This window comes from Microtus ochrogaster, chromosome 22 (genome assembly GCF_000317375.1).
Source record: "Microtus ochrogaster isolate Prairie Vole_2 chromosome 22, MicOch1.0, whole genome shotgun sequence".
Taxonomy (NCBI): Eukaryota; Metazoa; Chordata; class Mammalia; order Rodentia; family Cricetidae; genus Microtus; species Microtus ochrogaster.
Window position 1 is genome coordinate 2,174,215 of NC_022023.1, and position 16,220 is coordinate 2,190,434.

A 16,220-nucleotide genomic window follows, 5' to 3' on the forward strand; every position below is an offset into this window, starting at 1 on the left:
GTCACTGCTGATGGGGCTGGGCTGGGGGGGGGGGCGGTAGACGCTACCCTTTGGCCCAGCACCCAGCCTAGGGTCAGTCCACACTGCAGGTGGCTGTCTATGTCTCCAGCTTCCTGTCCAAGCCCAGGTCCTTTCTGTCCTCCCTGGCTTTCTGACGCCTGTACTCCATCCCCAGGCGGCGCTGGCTGTCTGGATCACCATCCTCCGGTTCATGGGGGACCTGCCGGAGCCCAAATACCACACAGCCATGAGCAACGGCAGCGAGAAGATCCCGGTGATGACTAAGATCTACGAGACCTTGGGCAAGAAGACGTACAAGAGGGAGCTGCAGGCCCTGCAGGGTGAGGGCGAGGTGAGGCCAAGGTGCCCCCAGCTGACAACTGTTTGGACGAGTGGGGATGATGTCAGCATGGCAGCCTCGGGGAATCAGCAGAAAGCGTCCTAGGATCTAGCTGTCTCTGCTTGCCCCAGTGCCTGGCCCTCCTCTGTCTATTCGTGGGAATAATGTGTGATCGTTTGCCAACTGTAAAGTGCTCATCACTGAGCGGCCACACTGCAGAGCAGACAGAGTTTGCTGTGTTAGTGACCACTTATTGGGAGGCGACAGTGCCCGAGTCTCAGCAGGGGGTGAGGGTTGAGAGTGGCCTCATGGCCTGCACCTGGTAGAAACGAAACACACGTGCACACGCACACTCAGACACATGCGCATGTGCGTGTGCGCATACACACACTTCCCCATAGCCCCTCTGTCCTGATATCACATCCTTGCTTTCTGTTACATGGCCCAGCTCCCCGAGGGGCAGAAGAAGACCAGCGTGAGACACAAGTTGGTACACTTGACCCTGAAGAAGAAGTCCAAACTCACAGAGGAGGTAAGAAGAGACCTCAGGGCCTGGCATAGCTTCGGGGTTCCTTGGGTAGCTGGACTGCGGCGTAACTAGACTGGGCGTGGGAGTGGGAGGAGCAGGGGGGGTGGGTGGACGCCTCCCTTCTGCACAGTACAGCATTGGAGCAATCACTGGACAGGAATGCATGGAAGCACTTGGGGTGGGGGCTTCCCAGGGTAGGGGAAAGAGTGAGGAGGGGCTGTGCAAACCCATCACACACATGGACAGGAGGCTGCTGCTCGCTAACACACACACCATAAAGTCCTTCCCAGGACCTATCAGCCTGGGAGCAAATTCCTGTGGCGGTCTCCTTGGTTTTCTGTACTGCAACCCATCAGTCCACCCCTCTCCTTCTGAGGCCACCAAGGCCTTCCCCCCCAGGGCTGTCTCGGCTGGCGGGGGTCAGGTCTAGAACAGACAGACATGGGCCCAGTAGATGTGAGGACCTGGCAGGCCCTCTGTCTATGACGGAGGTTCTCTCACGGTGTTTGAGTGCAATCTGGGGCAGCTTCTGGGACTTTGTGAGGCCAGGAGAGACACACATCTACTGAGACCAAGATATGAGGCTGGCCATGTCAAGCCCAGGGGCCTCGGTAACCAGGTGGTTGTAAGTCAGAGTGTACTTTGATGCCAACGCTATTCCTCTCAGTGTCAGGGATGGGACATATCCTGTCTGAAAACAGGATATGTCTCTAGGGTGGGAACTGAGGTGCAGGGGGGCAGTGGAGACCACAGAGGAAAATTTACCCTTGTAGCAGGGGCCATCAACCTGGCGCTCCCAGCATGGGGTCTAGTTCTTAGTCCTAAGGATGGAGTAAGGACAAACTCAGTGGCCATCCTCCCATCCGCTTGCTCCCTGTGCAGTGGTTGGCAGGGACAGTACCTTACCCGTGTCTGCTTGCTCCTGTGGGTTGCCTGCTAGGGGTAACACCCCAGCCTCACCTGTTCTACTCAAGCCTGTCTCCGCGACCCAGGTGACCAAAAGACTGCATGACGGGGAATCCACAGTGCAGGGCAACAGCATGCTAGAGGACCGGCCTACCTCAAACCTGGAGAAGCTGCATTTCATTATCGGCAACGGCATCCTGCGGCCTGCACTGCGGTCAGTGCCCACGGGCAATGGTTGCTGTGGCTATGGCTGGGCACCTATAGGCAGGGTCTGGGGGCAGGGGCGGTCGGAGCTGGTAGGGGCTCCATCACTTTAGCCACTGACGAAGCAGAAATGCTTGCATCTGTTACCGGCTAGCCATGTGACCCTAACCTGTCTCCTCCATCTTTCTGTGCCTTATCTGTAAAGGTGGGATAAGGGACCTGAGGGAAGGCAGTGACCGGAATAGCAGTCCATTGGTAGCTATGGTTACTGTGCCGCCCCCCCTCAGTGGCGGGGTCTAGGCAGGACCAGGTTGATTATTCTTATTTGTGAACATTAGGGGCTGTGACCCTTGAACTTGTATAGGATACAGGTCACTTTTGTGGATGGTGGATCCCATCTGGAGCTTTTGCTAGATCTGGGCCGTGCCTTATGACCCACAAATCTAAAGAACCTGTGCTCGGCCTCCTCACCTGGCCCTTAGCTGTCTGCTGGCACGCCTTGGACTGGCTGGGCAGAACAGCTCTGCTGTAGGGGGTGGCTGGGTGTCACTCTGAGGCTTTGTCCCCTCCCAGGGATGAGATTTACTGCCAGATCAGCAAGCAGCTCACACACAACCCATCCAAGAGCAGCTACGCCAGGGGCTGGATCCTCGTGTCTCTCTGCGTGGGCTGCTTCGCCCCCTCCGAGAAGTTTGTTAAGGTAGGGGGTGGTGTGGGACGGGAAGGACGCAGGGCTGCTCTATGCTGGGACAGAGCATGTATATGTGGCATGGGCTGTCTAGTGCCCCACAAATATCCCTCACGTGGGATTCTGGGACTTGTCTGGTTCTGAAACTCCATACCTCTCAGACTAGGAAATCCCTCTGTGAGGACAGAGCCCTTCCCAGGTCCTTGAAGGTCCCACACCCCCTGTCCAGCCCCTTCCTCCCAGTTCCCCTCTGCCAGGTGGCGAGCACTTGGTTCTGCCGGTCCCACTCAAGATGTGTCCTGAGCACCCTGAACACGTATCTTGGGACGGGCACTTCAATATCATTTTGGGCCAGGCTCTGGGTGTTAACTGGGCGCCATGAGGGGAGGAGGGAGGTAGGGGAGGAGACCTGGAGGAGGTCAGCAGCGGCAATAGAGGGTACAGAGAATGAGGGGGTGAGGCAGGAGAGATCGACCGTCTGGCCTTGCCACCAAGCTGTCGGGCGTGTACTGGGCTCCGAGGGTGACAGGAGCAGCCTGGTAAAGAGGGTTATAGGTGACCCTGTGGGTCCCAGGTGTGCCTGGATGGACTGCAGGTTGCCTCATTGAGTCCCCTGTCTGCAGTACCTAAGGAACTTCATCCACGGGGGCCCACCTGGCTACGCGCCGTACTGTGAGGAGCGCCTGAGGAGGACCTTTGTCAATGGAACTCGGACACAGCCACCCAGCTGGCTGGAGCTGCAGGTCGGCAAGACCCAGCATGTCAACATGGCATGCATGGGGCCACATGGCCTCTGGTGCCCCAGAAACACCCTTCATGCGAAATTCCTGGGTTCCCCAGAATATGAATCCCCAGAATCCCAGAAAGGTCATTGACTCTTTCTGTCTGTCTTATGCCAATGGAACTCAGTCAAGGCCATGCTCTTGCATTTCTTTCCTCCTGGTCTTGGGTCCCTGGCTCAGACATCCAAATGTCCCCTCAGGGGTAGATACGTGTGACAGATCCAGGTGGTGTCCCAGTTGATGCAGAGAGCGTGGGGGTCAGCTCCAGCCCCATAGGCGGCCAGAGCATAGAGAGAGTGATGGGGCCGCATTCCCTTGGTCATCCTCAGGCCACCAAGTCCAAGAAGCCCATCATGTTGCCTGTGACCTTCATGGACGGGACCACTAAGACTCTGCTGACGGATTCCGCAACCACCGCCAAGGAGCTGTGCAACGCTCTGGCTGACAAGATCTCACTCAAGGACCGCTTTGGGTTCTCCCTCTACATCGCCCTGTTTGACAAGGTATGGCGGACCAAGCCCAGAGCGCTATGGTGCTGCCACCTGCTGGCTGAGGTGTTCGCATGTGGGTCACGGGAACCGGCGTTGCCAGATTTATGGGGATTTCTGGGCGTAAAGCTCTTGGGCTTCTGGGTACCCCGTGGCCATAGGTCCAGGGCTCACTCCAACCACAGGTGTCCAGGGGGAGGAGGAAGAGGGGTTGGAGAGCAGTCACTGCACTCCCAAGGGTCGCTTCCATGGCTGAGATGTGTGCAGGGTCTTCTCAGCCACTGGTCCTTTCTCTCCACATTTTCCTGGCTGTGAGTTCCTCCAGCTTGGGCACGCAGTCTTTTCTACTGAGCTAAGCCTGGGGCTTTGGAGTCTCCTCTGTCACAGGGCATACCCAAGGACAGGACCTTGTGCTTGAGTTTTTCCTCACCAATCAGCTCCTCCAGTGATGGTTTGCTTGACAGCATCCTTTGCTCTGAGAGGGGAAAAAAAGGACTCCCACATACACAGGCTTGATACTGAGCCTTGAACGGCAGTCACTGTGTATGCCACATGCCAGCTGATGACATGTACCTGGGGTCAGCCTCCCAGGAGACCTAGGGCACATCCCTACCTCCTCATGCAGTTCACACGGAGGATGGACCTTTGAAGTCCCTGATCCCGTGCCCACCTGTTGCCTATCCTCCCCCCCCCGCCCCGTGCCTTCTCTCATGGCTCTCAGGTGTCCTCCCTGGGCAGCGGCAGTGACCACGTCATGGATGCGATCTCCCAGTGTGAGCAGTATGCCAAGGAGCAGGGAGCACAGGAGCGTAACGCGCCGTGGAGGCTCTTCTTTAGGAAAGAGGTCTTCACACCCTGGCACAACCCCTCGGAGGACAACGTGGCCACCAATCTCATCTACCAGCAGGTGGTGCGAGGAGTCAAGTTTGGGGAGTACCGGTGTGAAAAGGTGAGCATGGGGGGGGGGGAGGTTGTGAACATGAGCCACAGAAAACCACGGCCACCTGTGCGCTATTAGCTAAGGGCTAACTCTCCATCGGCGCCGAGAATGGTCTGATGGCATCTGGGTATTTCCCGGGTTCCTTTGGGATTCAGTGCTACTTGATCTCATGTGAGCTCTGTGGAGTGGGTATCTAGAAGGCTGTCCTGGTTCCATGCAGTCCGCAGCGTGTGTCGTGACACTTGGACTCACTGATGGACAAACTAGCCATGTGGTCCTTAGTCCAGGAGCTGCTCTGAGGGACAAGGTCCAGTCCTGTAGACTGAGGTTTGCAGGTGTCTATCAGTTTAGCTCCTTGGGGCAGAATGGAGTCTTGGTTTTGAAGCTAATGGTGGCGCTGCCGGTACCTGTGGCTCTGTTGGAGGCGGCAGGATGAAGATGGATATATATAGTGTTGATGTTGAGAGGGCTCGTTATTGGTGATGACGGTAGTGCTGACTCTGGTGTTGGTGGCAAAGGTGACATTGACGATAACGGTGGCAGGGGTGGTGATGGTGTGCCCACTGATGAGTTAATATTCAGAGTATTCTTAAAGCCACCTCACTGGCTGCTAAACTTTCCACTCATTGGGAAATAGAAGTTGCCTACAAGGCCCCTGAGAGCCTCCTCTATCACCCCTGCTCCTATACAGAAACCCCAGGAGCCACAAGGAAGTACTACCCAGCTGCTGGGCACCAACCTAGGCAGAGAAGGGCCCCACCCATACAGATTCTCACCTTGCTCTCTAAAGTCGAGCCATGTTGTTACCACGCTGAGTCTTCCCAGGGAGATAGTGACGGTGATGGAGATGGTGACAGTGGTGTGTCCCCCATCAGACCATCTCCGGGGTCCTGCTCCCAAAGACGGGCATCTCTTTTCTTCTAGACTTTCAGCCCGAGTGTCTTTGCAGGGTTGAGCTGTAGCATCCAACTGTCTCACCAACAGGCTGTCTGCTCTCTTTTGCTCGGTTTATGTGCCCCTGGACAGAAGCCAGCCAGCTCTGTGCTGGTGCCAAGGGGACCAGGATGGGGTGAGAGTATGGCTGTGGGCTTAGAGATCCCATAGTTGCCCTGTGCAGAGAAACATGACATTGAGACAGGGAGAACACAGGGTCCTGAGGGTCAGGGGTCCCAAGCTAGAGGGGGCATGGCTGGGAAGGGCATCCCTAGGGGTCTGACGGAGACCCTCTCCTTAGGAGGATGACCTGGCTGAGCTGGCCTCCCAGCAGTACTTTGTGGACTACGGTTCTGAGATGATTCTGGAGCGTCTGCTGAGCCTGGTACCCACTTATATCCCTGACCGTGAGATCACATCCCTGAAGACTCTTGAGAAGTGGGCACACCTGGCCATTGCTGCCCACAAGAAGGTAGGAAGAGGGAGGGGCTCGGAGGAGGGGTAGCACTGAGCATCCAAGCCTTTACAATTGGTATCTAACATCTTCTGCCTGGCAGGTTGCTATGGGCCAGGGCCTCTTACCCTCTCCCCTCCCCACTACCATCACAGACATCATTCATGAGTGTCCTCTGTCACTTCCTCTGGGCTGGGTACCTGGGACACAGAAGGCTCAAAGTTGGTCCTGCGGCCTCTTGAGAGAGCCTCAGGGTCTTGGGTTCTGATGGTGACCTCTCCAGTTGCTCACAATGCTGTGCTTTCTGAGTGACCACGTGGGACTGAAAATGGGGGTTGTCTAGGAACTGTCCCCCCTTTCCCCTCAAAACTACAGTACCTTCCTGCTTGGGAACCCTGGGGACAGGCTCCTGCCATACTCCTTGCTGGAAGTCCCAGGTTGTGACCTAATATGGGAAGTTCCCGCTGGAGCTAAGGGGGTCCGCATGCGTGGAGCAGAAGCAATAACTGGGCTGTGGTGATGCGTCTGAGTGCCTCTCTCCTCCAAGGCACCGCATTATTCAAGCAGAGTAGGCCTAGCCTACGTTATTGGAGGTCCCCATGGATACAGTCTCTCATACCCTCAGATAAGCTTCTCTCTCACCCCGGTGTCCTGCGGTTCCTTCCACCCACCCTCTCCCTTCATCTGCTCGGCTCCCTGTAGGCCCACCCAGTCCTGAATGCCCATCCAAGGATTTCCTCCAGGCCTGGCCCTCCCTTGTCTCCCTCCTGCACTCCTCCATCTCCCAAAGGGAAACACTCCATCTCCTTGGCCATCTCTTCTTGCTCCCCTGGCAAGTTACTGAAGCCTGTCCGCTTTCCTGCCCAGACAGTGTTAGCTCCCAGCTCTCTGCCTCCCTGACTACCCCAGTATTTACTTCCAGCAAGGCGTGCGTGTGTGCCATGTTCATGTCCCCTGGTCTCGCTGGTGGCTACCCACCTTCTGCTTCATAGCCTTTTCTCCACACACGTACACATGTTTCTGGACACTGAGATCAAGTCAGTCGCGTCAACCCCTCAGCTACTGCTTACTGTCCCCTGTCCCTGGCCTGGGATCACATTGGCCCTCTCTGTGATTGGCATGAGCATTTTTATCTGGGGCTGGGTCTATGTATTGTCCAGGCCATGTGTTTGTTTTGATGCCTCGAAACTACTCCAGGACCATGGGGTCCTTCCCAGGCAACAGAACGTTGATGCCTTGCTCCTGGGCAGGAGCATCGCAGCAGCTCTTGCTGGGCCTGACCTCTAGGCCCATCCCTCTCCTACTCACTGACCCTGCTCACTCCGCCGCTCGCCTATCTAGCCTTGGAGAAGCCCACTCTTAGGACCCAGCCACGATGCCACATCCTCTCTCTGCTCGCATGCCTCCCCACACAGCATGTCCTGGCCTCCCAGGGTCCCATTGGGAACTCCCCGAGGATGGCAGATATGTGTTCCCTTTCTGCCTGGGACCTGCACAGACACAGACCTGCCAGAGCCCCAGTGCGGGGCTGCCCGTGGGCTGATGGGAGCAGAAGCCCCTAAGCTGGTTTCTAGAGCCTGGTCATTGCTGTGGTCTTTATTCCACTCCATCTTCCGCAGGGAATTTATACCCAGAGGAGAACGGATGCCCAGAAGGTCAAAGAGGATGTGGTCAATTATGCCCGCTTCAAGTGGCCTTTGCTCTTCTCCAGGTTTTATGAAGCCTACAAATTCTCAGGTATCTGCCCATCTTTCAGCCATGCAGAGGGAGGGTGGTTATCTGTCCGTAAGTGCGTGGTCTTCTCGGGTCCTACTGCTGAGGGGCTATGGGGACAAGCAGTCAATGATGACCAGCAGGTGGGGCCCATGGGGTTGAAGCCCCCACTCTGCATAGAAGAGGGTAGCCAGGTTAGAGATGTGCTGTTCTATTGGCTGTTTCTGACAGAGGGTAGGTGGTTGCGGCTGAGGGGAAGCAACTGGCTGGTGCCGGCCCACATGGTCCATCACCTCTGCTTGCCTTTGTGGTCATCACTGGACATGCGCTCCGGGTCAGCCCTGAGCTGATTCTCGGCTTCCCAGAATTGCCAGGTGTCAGAGCCACCAGCAACCCTGGGGCTCCGTTGTCTGCCCTTGGCGCAGGGCAGGGACCAGAGGCTAGCCTTGCTCCCCCTATTTATAAGCCGGGAATCAGTACTCTCCTGCCAAAGATGCATACTTGTAGTTATGAGGCTTAGGGAGGAGCAGGGCCCCAGATCAGGGAGGCCCCTCTTCCAGAGCCTCTGTCACTGTCCCAGGCCCTCCCCTCCCCAAGAGTGACGTCATCGTGGCTGTGAACTGGACAGGCGTCTACTTCGTGGACGAGCAGGAGCAGGTGCTTCTGGAGCTGTCCTTCCCAGAGATCATGGCTGTATCCAGCAGTAGGTGGGGATGGCCGCCAGGGCACCGAGGGATGGGAGAGAGGGCGCAGCGCCTGGGACTGGGGACGCAATCAGTGTTATCCACGGGGAGCTCTTTGTCAGCTGAGAAGCACCCGGGGCGGGGTGGGGTGGTCCTGGAATAGCTACTTTCTACAGTGCAGTGCAGCCCAGGGCATCTGTCTCGGGCCAGGAGGAACGCAGCTCAGATATGATGAGGATGGCGGGGGGGGGGGGGACTTCCTGATGGAAAAGGCATCCAGGCTAAGCCTTAAAGGGGGAGTAAGGACATAGATGGGCAATGAGGAAGGCACTGGGCTAGAGTGGGCTACATTCGAGCCAGACCTGGCTGTAGCCATGGTGTGTCTGCCTCAGAGGGGACATGTCTGAGATGACCCTTACCTCCCTGTGGGTGTCTGGGCCATCTGACAGGCTGGCCTTGGTCCCCTTCAGGGAGTGCCGCATCTCGCTCTCACTGGGCTGCTCTGATCTGGGCTGTGCTACTTGTCACCCAGGCTGGGCAGGGCTGACCCCGGCTGGACCCTGTTCTTCGTGTTGGTCCTGTAGGGGAGCGAAAATGATGGCCCCTAGCTTTACGCTGGCCACCATCAAAGGGGACGAGTACACCTTCACGTCTACCAATGCCGAGGACATCCGTGACCTGGTGGTCACCTTTCTGGAGGGGCTGCGGAAGAGGTCCAAGTATGTGGTAGCATTGCAAGACAACCCCAACCCTGGTGAGTGACCGCTGACGCAGGTGCTCAGAGGAGGCAGGCAGACATAGAACTGGCCGGACCCCCGCCATCCAGAAGGGTGGCTGGCGCCTTAGCATTACCTTGTCTAGACATGGGCCCAGGGCAGAACTACCTGTCCACACAGTCCGTGGAACGCTCCCATCCTTTTGGGACTATAACTTGCCTCCTACCACTGGCTCCAAGTTATATGGGGTCCTCCCTACCTGCTGAGACAATGGCACCCCTTCTGGGCAGTGTGGAGGGAAGTAGGAAATGGTGGTGATCACACATTGATAATGGAAGCCCAGAGGATTGTGGGAACTTGGAGGTCAGATTCTCCACTCAGCCTGGTCATAAGTGAGGAGAGGCAGAAGAAAGCCTGTGTATCCAAAACTGCAATTTCATTGGACTGATTGAAAAGGGGAAGGGAGGGAGGAAGGCCAGGAGTGAGGAGAAAGGAAATAGGCTTTGAGGAGGAGGGTGACCTATGCTCGCTCGTGGCTTAATCTGGGGGTGGGGTTTGCCGAATGCAGAAAGGATAGAGCCTCGGTGCTTCTATGAGGAGCGGCTGGTTATATCACCAGCCCATATGAAGATGTTCCAACCGAACCTCATTTTCTGCCCCTATGTGGACCCGCTCACTCTGCTTCCAAGCTGGCGAGGAGTCCGGCTTCCTCGGCTTTGCCAAGGGCGACCTCATCATCCTGGACCATGACACTGGAGAGCAGGTCATGAACTCGGGCTGGGCCAACGGCATCAACGAGAGGACCAAGCAGCGTGGGGACTTCCCCACTGACTGTGTATACGTCATGCCCACTGTCACCCTGCCGCCACGGGAGATTGTGGTATGTGGCCCCTCCTTTCTCTCCTTCTCACACCTGGTGATTGGAATTTAACAATCTGCATCTTCTGTGTAGATGGACAGACTTAATGTAAGGGTCTCTTCCAAACTTTTGTCAGTTGAGGAGGGGCCTAGGGGTAGGGATGGGGGATGGTTGTCACAAACTGAAGGGAAATGGGGCCACAGCTGGACCGCAGCTCAGGGATTCGGCATGGCTCTCCGGGCAGCTCCTGTGCAAGTCCAGGAGACTGGGCTGTTCTGAGTGCAGCCTGCCTGCGGCACAAGAACTGTAGGCATGGGGAGGAAGGCTTGGTGTCTACCCCCATGGAGACCAAGTCCCTCCACCCCATCCTGGAGGCTCCGGCTTTGCCACATCCCAGTGGTCCTCGCGGAACAACTGACAGGCACTCCCTGTCCCTTGGCTCCTAGGCCCTGGTCACCATGACCCCAGACCAGAGGCAGGATATGGTCCGGCTCTTGCAGCTGCGCTCCGCAGAGCCAGAGGTGCGCGCCAAGCCCTACACACTGGAGGAGTTCTCCTACGATTACTTCAGGTGATGCTGGGTGCCAGGTCTAGGACAAGAACGGTCCACTTCGAGATGCCCCCACCTGAGAGCAGGGCCAGGTCGGGGCAGCAGAGACAGATTCTGTTGTCCAGAATGAGTCCCCTCGTGGGGTCTCATCCTTCCTCTAGGTGGTGCCTGTGCCACCCGAGCAGGTCCCCTGCCCGGGAGAGGGGGCTGGGCAGGAAGATGGATGTGGTAGGTTTGGGTGCTTGGCTCTGACTGGGGATGTCTGGGAGCAGTGCAGAGGCTCCCAGGGAGGTGGCGTGGGAAGGGGGAAGAGCCAGTGGGAACTATCTATCCGGCTTCCCGTGGTGGGGTGGGTCTGACCATCTCTGCACCTGACAGACCCCCACCCAAGCACACGCTGAGTCGGGTCATGGTGTCCAAGGCCCGCGGTAAGGACCGGCTGTGGAGTCACACGCGAGAGCCGCTCAAGCAGGCCCTGCTCAAGAAGATCCTGGGCAGCGAGGAGCTATCCCAGGAAGCCTGCATGGCCTTCATAGATATCCTCCGCCACAAGGGGGGGGGGGCAGGGAGGGTACCTAGAAAAGCACAGCAAGACTTTTCTCCAGAGTGGGCTGGGTCCTGGGGACAGATGGAAGACCCTGACTGAGTCCCTGGCACCTCACACTATGCGAGGGATGGCCTCATCCGTCACAAAATATGAGCCTTTTGTCCTAGACTGGGCACAGACACAAAGCTGTGGCCAGAGCTAGCCCCCTGCCTCATAAGGATGCCATGCTGGCCAGAATCCACGGTCATGGTGCTGGCCCGGGAAGTGACCCAGTCTATAGGGAGGTTTTCCTCAGGCGGGTGGCATACACCAAGGTCCTGAGGCAAATTAGCAGGGCTGTCTCAAGGGTACAAAATAATTCAGCATATATGGAGGGTGGATGTCTGCTAAGGAAAGGCTCCCAGGCCCTGCTGGAGGTATAACCGGGTGGTGTAGTGCTCGCATAGTGGGCCAAGGTCAATCCCCAGCAACACACACACTCACACGCAGACACACAGAGACAAACACAGACACACACACACACACACACAGAGGCACATACACAGATACACACACAGAGACATACACACGGACAAACACACAGACACACACATACTCACACACAAGCACATACACAGAGACACACACACGGACACACACAGAGAAAGAGGACAGAGAGACCCAGATTAGTCTGTGTTCTGGGCAGGGGGAGGTATGGCTAGATTGGTGACTGGACCATGTTTTCTGGTGCCTTGAACACTTTGGATGTAGGGTCAGGGCTTAGGGAAGGGTGACTATGAAGGGGAAGGGAAGGGGGTGGTGAGCAGGCCACATCCACTATGTGACTCAGACTTGAGTTCCAGGTCCCCTACTTCCCGTTCAGCCGCAAGAACTTCCTTAACGGCCCCCACCTGTGCTCAAGTACATGGGTGACTACCCCTCCAAGAGGATGCGTTCTGTCAATGAACTCACTGACCAGATCTTTGAGGGGGCACTGAAGGCTGAACCCCTCAAAGATGAGGCCTACGTGCAGATCCTGAAGCAGCTGACTGACAACCACATCAGGTGAGCCAACGTGGGCAGGGAGCTCCTGAGGCAGTTGAGGCCTCGTCTGCGGTAAGCTGCCCTCATCAGCCTGGCCTGGGGCCCAGGAGGGCTGCAGGCTGTCTGTCTCAAGGGGGTATAAGGATGGGGACCACAGCCTCATATCTGGCTCCATTCCTTAGTAAGACTGGGGACCATTCTGTAGAACCCACCTGACTTTTTAAATGCCAAGAGAGGAGCGTTGCATCAATGAGAGCTTACAAGCCTTTTTCGCACATCAGGCTTTTAAGGCTACTGGGATTTCCTTTTAGAGTCTGTAAGTGCTACTGTGACAGAGGTGGCCGGTAGTGCCCAGAGTGGAGACACCCTAGACTGTGTGGGGAACTTGCTGGGCTACGAGACCGTCATAGAGATTATAGGGACGGTCTTTAGGGACGTAACCAGACAAGGGACTTTTAGGATAAGGGTCTCAAAAAGTCTTAGATGGGTGTAGAGTTTAAACACGAAACCCCTAGCTAGGAAGGAAATGGGGCAGCAGGGAAGACTGGGGTTTGCCATTAGGACCGTGAGGATTTGAGATGGAGGGTGTTCGGGGCAGGGAAAGTAGCTCCCTACCTATAATGATAGTCATTTGGGTCCCTGCTGCTTCTAGGGTTACCTGAAGTTCATTGAAAGAACTACACTGCAGCCCAGGTAGCATCAGAGACCCACTGGTCCTCTGAGGGAAAGAGACCTCCCACTTCACTGGGTCCCTCAAGTCTAGGAGCAAAATCAAGGCCATTTGTCCTTTTTCAGGTTTGTCATGGGTGTGGGTCCTTAGAGGATGAATTGTCCCCTTTCTCAAGAGAGAGAGGGATGCTATTGCTTCTGCAGGGTCCCCAATCTGCAGTTTAGACAGCCCTAGGGACGGCTTATAGCCCGATGGCTTTGGGTACAGTGACTGACATGTCCTACTTGGCCACAATGATACCATAAAGGAGCATTCACACTAAGTCCCCATACATTGATAACAGGTAGGTGTGGGTTCTAAATGGAGCTCTCAAGCGGTTGTTAGGGTGATAAATGTTTGCCAGGCTAGGTCAGAGCCACAGTGGACCCTTTGGTTTCCATAAGGAAGGTAAAGGACTTTGAGTCAATGGCCCCAGGTTAGATGGTAATTGGGACAGCGGGGATGTTTACCAAGGTGATGTGGAGGTCCCTGTTGGCTACCCTGTGAAGGAAAAAGATGCTGAGGCAGAGGAGGTGGCTTTAGTGCTCTGAGTTCCGTGTATGGAGTTGCTGAATGATCGTGAGGGAGAAAATGCATCTGGGGGAAGAGAAAGGATCTGGAGAGAGAGGTGGGGGGAGTTGGGGTGAGAGGGGCAGAGCCTTCTCCCCCCTCCCTCCCGCCCCCATATAGGCCACCAAAATGGCATCAGGAAGCCAGTGATGCAGGTGGATAAAAGAATTTACCAAGACAGAATAAGCAAATGGAAGGTTTACAGAAACAAACTTCTAGGTGATGGTGGCTGAGTTCCCAAAAGCCTCCCAGCTGGGAGACAGGGGAAACTTTTTAAAGTAGTTAAAAGTCATGGCTCTCCCCTATGAGACACTTGTGTCTGGCTCCCATTGGATGGTCAGCTGGGCACCTCGCCATTCTGTTGAGAGCTGAGTTCTGTATGCTGTTTCTTTATGGGCCTTGCTGTCCGTGTAAAATGCTGTGTGTCACTAGGGTCTGTCTCTAGATGGTCTGGCCTGCGCGTTAAATCTTCTGCAATGGGGCTAGGACACACAGAGACAGATCGCAGCTGGGGCTTGGTGTGATATACTTTCTGAGAGACTGCCTTGCTACCCCTCAGAGGCAGCAGAGTTCTTGACCTAAGTCCAGCCTGCCCCAAGGTGACAGCCTAGTTCTGGGCCTAGAATCACCTGGCATATCCATCTGTATCAGAACGGTGTACTTTGCACTCCGCCTTGTTTGTAAGCTACACCCTGGAAGCAAACCCATCAGATCTCTTCACACCGCCAGGCCATGCCCCGCGCAGGGTCACCTCTCATCTGTGTGTCTGGATTGGTCTTGCTCTTCAAAGTCTACGTTAACACCGCTTTGTACCCCTTCCTCTAAGCCTTCTTGCTCCATCACGCCAGAGAACCAAGGGGAGCCTGAGGGTATAGGGGATCTGGCTTAATGGTGTAGACAAGCCAGCCGGCGTATATAGTGCGCTAAATTCGATGTCTCTGGGAGTGTGTGACTTTGAGGATAAAATCTCAGCTGACCCAGACAGAGTGCTGAGCAGCTACGGGCATTCATTCTTGTTTCCCGTGGACCGGTGACTGCATGGCCACAATGAGTAGCACTGCTTGGTTCTGGCTGTCATGCATGTGTTTCTGTTCAGTTCTTGGACAGAGGTGTACCTCCAGGGTGCAGGGTTCCTGTGATTCCCTCTGGTCCTCCTCCCACAGGTACAGTGAAGAGCGGGGCTGGGAGCTGCTATGGCTGTGCACGGGCCTCTTCCCCCCCAGCAACATCCTCCTGCCCCACGTGCAGCGTTTCCTGCAATCCCGCAAGCACTGCCCACTTGCCATCGACTGCCTGCAGCGGCTGCAGAAAGCGCTGAGGTACGGGAGCCTGGGGGGGGCAGGGGCCACACCCAGCTGTAGGACAAACCCTCTGGGGTGAGGGCAAGAGCACCCAGTGTGGGGCCTTACAGTGGCAGAAGCTGCAGCCCATGCCGGCCACAACTGGGGAGTCCGGCTGCTCCTGGAGAGACTAAACCTTCTGGGAGACAGGGAAGGCGGCCCCTGGAGCCCACAGTGGACTCGCCACCGCCGAGCTCACTCACACCCTCTGCCCTGGTTCCACCCCCTCCTCCAGCCAGCGTCCCACCTACAGGGACGGGAACTCAAGGCTCAGGGAGGTCATATAACTGAGCCCACCGTTGGGCGTGAAGATGGGGACCAGCCTGGGGCCAGTCTCTTGTTTCCTCTGCTCCCTAGAGGATCACCTTCCCCTCTCTCTGCATTTCAGGAATGGGTCCCGGAAGTACCCTCCACATCTGGTGGAGGTGGAGGCCATCCAGCACAAGACAACCCAGATTTTCCACAAGGTCTACTTCCCCGATGACACTGACGAGGTGAGGGGCCCCCCGTGTGGGTCCAACCCCCCCCCCCCGAAACGGGGCCAAGCTCCCTCAGGCTGCACAGGGGAGTCTCTAACACCACCCAGCACCCTGATGATGTGGGAGTCTTCTGTCCTGACGCCTCATTCTCTCGCCCTTGGGTAGAGCCAGACTTGATCAGAAGAGTACAGATAGACAGACACCCCTCTGCCCCCCCCCCCCCCCCGCAGTCAGGCTTTCTGTCATGAGTGCGACATCTTAACTGGGATCCTGGAGACTCAGAACTTTCCCGGCATCCTGCCCCCCTGTACTCCACCCCATCTCTCCCCTCTCCCTAACTCCACCCCTGCTCAGTCTGGCTGCTTTTCCCTGTCCACTCCCTTGGTTGCTTCCCCCCAAATTGCCTGTGAGACCCCTCCTCTGTTCTCACTATCCAGGCCTGGTCTGGTCCTGTTGGGACAGCCAGAGATTTGGGAAGGTCCAGGTGGGAGTGGCTTTCTACTTTCTTCAAAAGCAGCTCTGGATCCAACAAGACAACCCGATAGGGCAGGGGTCTTGGAGGAACTTGGGTAGGAGGAGAGCAGAGATGGGGAAGGGCCCTGCAGAAGTCAAGTGGGTGCTACCCCTAGGCTTTTGAGGTGGAGTCCAGCACCAAGGCCAAGGACTTTTGCCAGAATATTGCCAGCCGGCTGCTCCTCAAGTCTTCCGAGGGATTCAGCCTGTTTGTCAAGATTGCAGACAAGGTGGGTCCGCCTGACTTTCGGAGA

At 56.4% G+C, this 16,220-nt stretch overlaps 1 protein-coding gene across 1 annotated transcript in view; it reads left to right on the forward strand.

Annotated features, from left to right (window-relative positions):
* The window catches only part of Myo7a (myosin VIIA), a 65,712-nt gene that overhangs the window by 43,959 nt on the left and 5,533 nt on the right, over window positions 1–16,220 (forward strand). Inside the window, exons 25-42 of the mRNA XM_013350175.2 lie at window positions 176–352; window positions 789–872; window positions 1,862–1,989; window positions 2,553–2,679; window positions 3,291–3,410; window positions 3,779–3,952; window positions 4,659–4,886; window positions 6,112–6,282; window positions 7,884–8,001; window positions 8,558–8,684; window positions 9,245–9,414; window positions 10,066–10,256; window positions 10,682–10,806; window positions 11,164–11,321; window positions 12,223–12,376; window positions 14,798–14,953; window positions 15,363–15,468; window positions 16,083–16,196. Coding sequence (XP_013205629.1) covers window positions 176–352; window positions 789–872; window positions 1,862–1,989; window positions 2,553–2,679; window positions 3,291–3,410; window positions 3,779–3,952; window positions 4,659–4,886; window positions 6,112–6,282; window positions 7,884–8,001; window positions 8,558–8,684; window positions 9,245–9,414; window positions 10,066–10,256; window positions 10,682–10,806; window positions 11,164–11,321; window positions 12,223–12,376; window positions 14,798–14,953; window positions 15,363–15,468; window positions 16,083–16,196 — 2,628 coding nt within the window. The remainder of the gene's footprint in view (window positions 1–175; window positions 353–788; window positions 873–1,861; window positions 1,990–2,552; window positions 2,680–3,290; window positions 3,411–3,778; window positions 3,953–4,658; window positions 4,887–6,111; window positions 6,283–7,883; window positions 8,002–8,557; window positions 8,685–9,244; window positions 9,415–10,065; window positions 10,257–10,681; window positions 10,807–11,163; window positions 11,322–12,222; window positions 12,377–14,797; window positions 14,954–15,362; window positions 15,469–16,082; window positions 16,197–16,220) is intronic.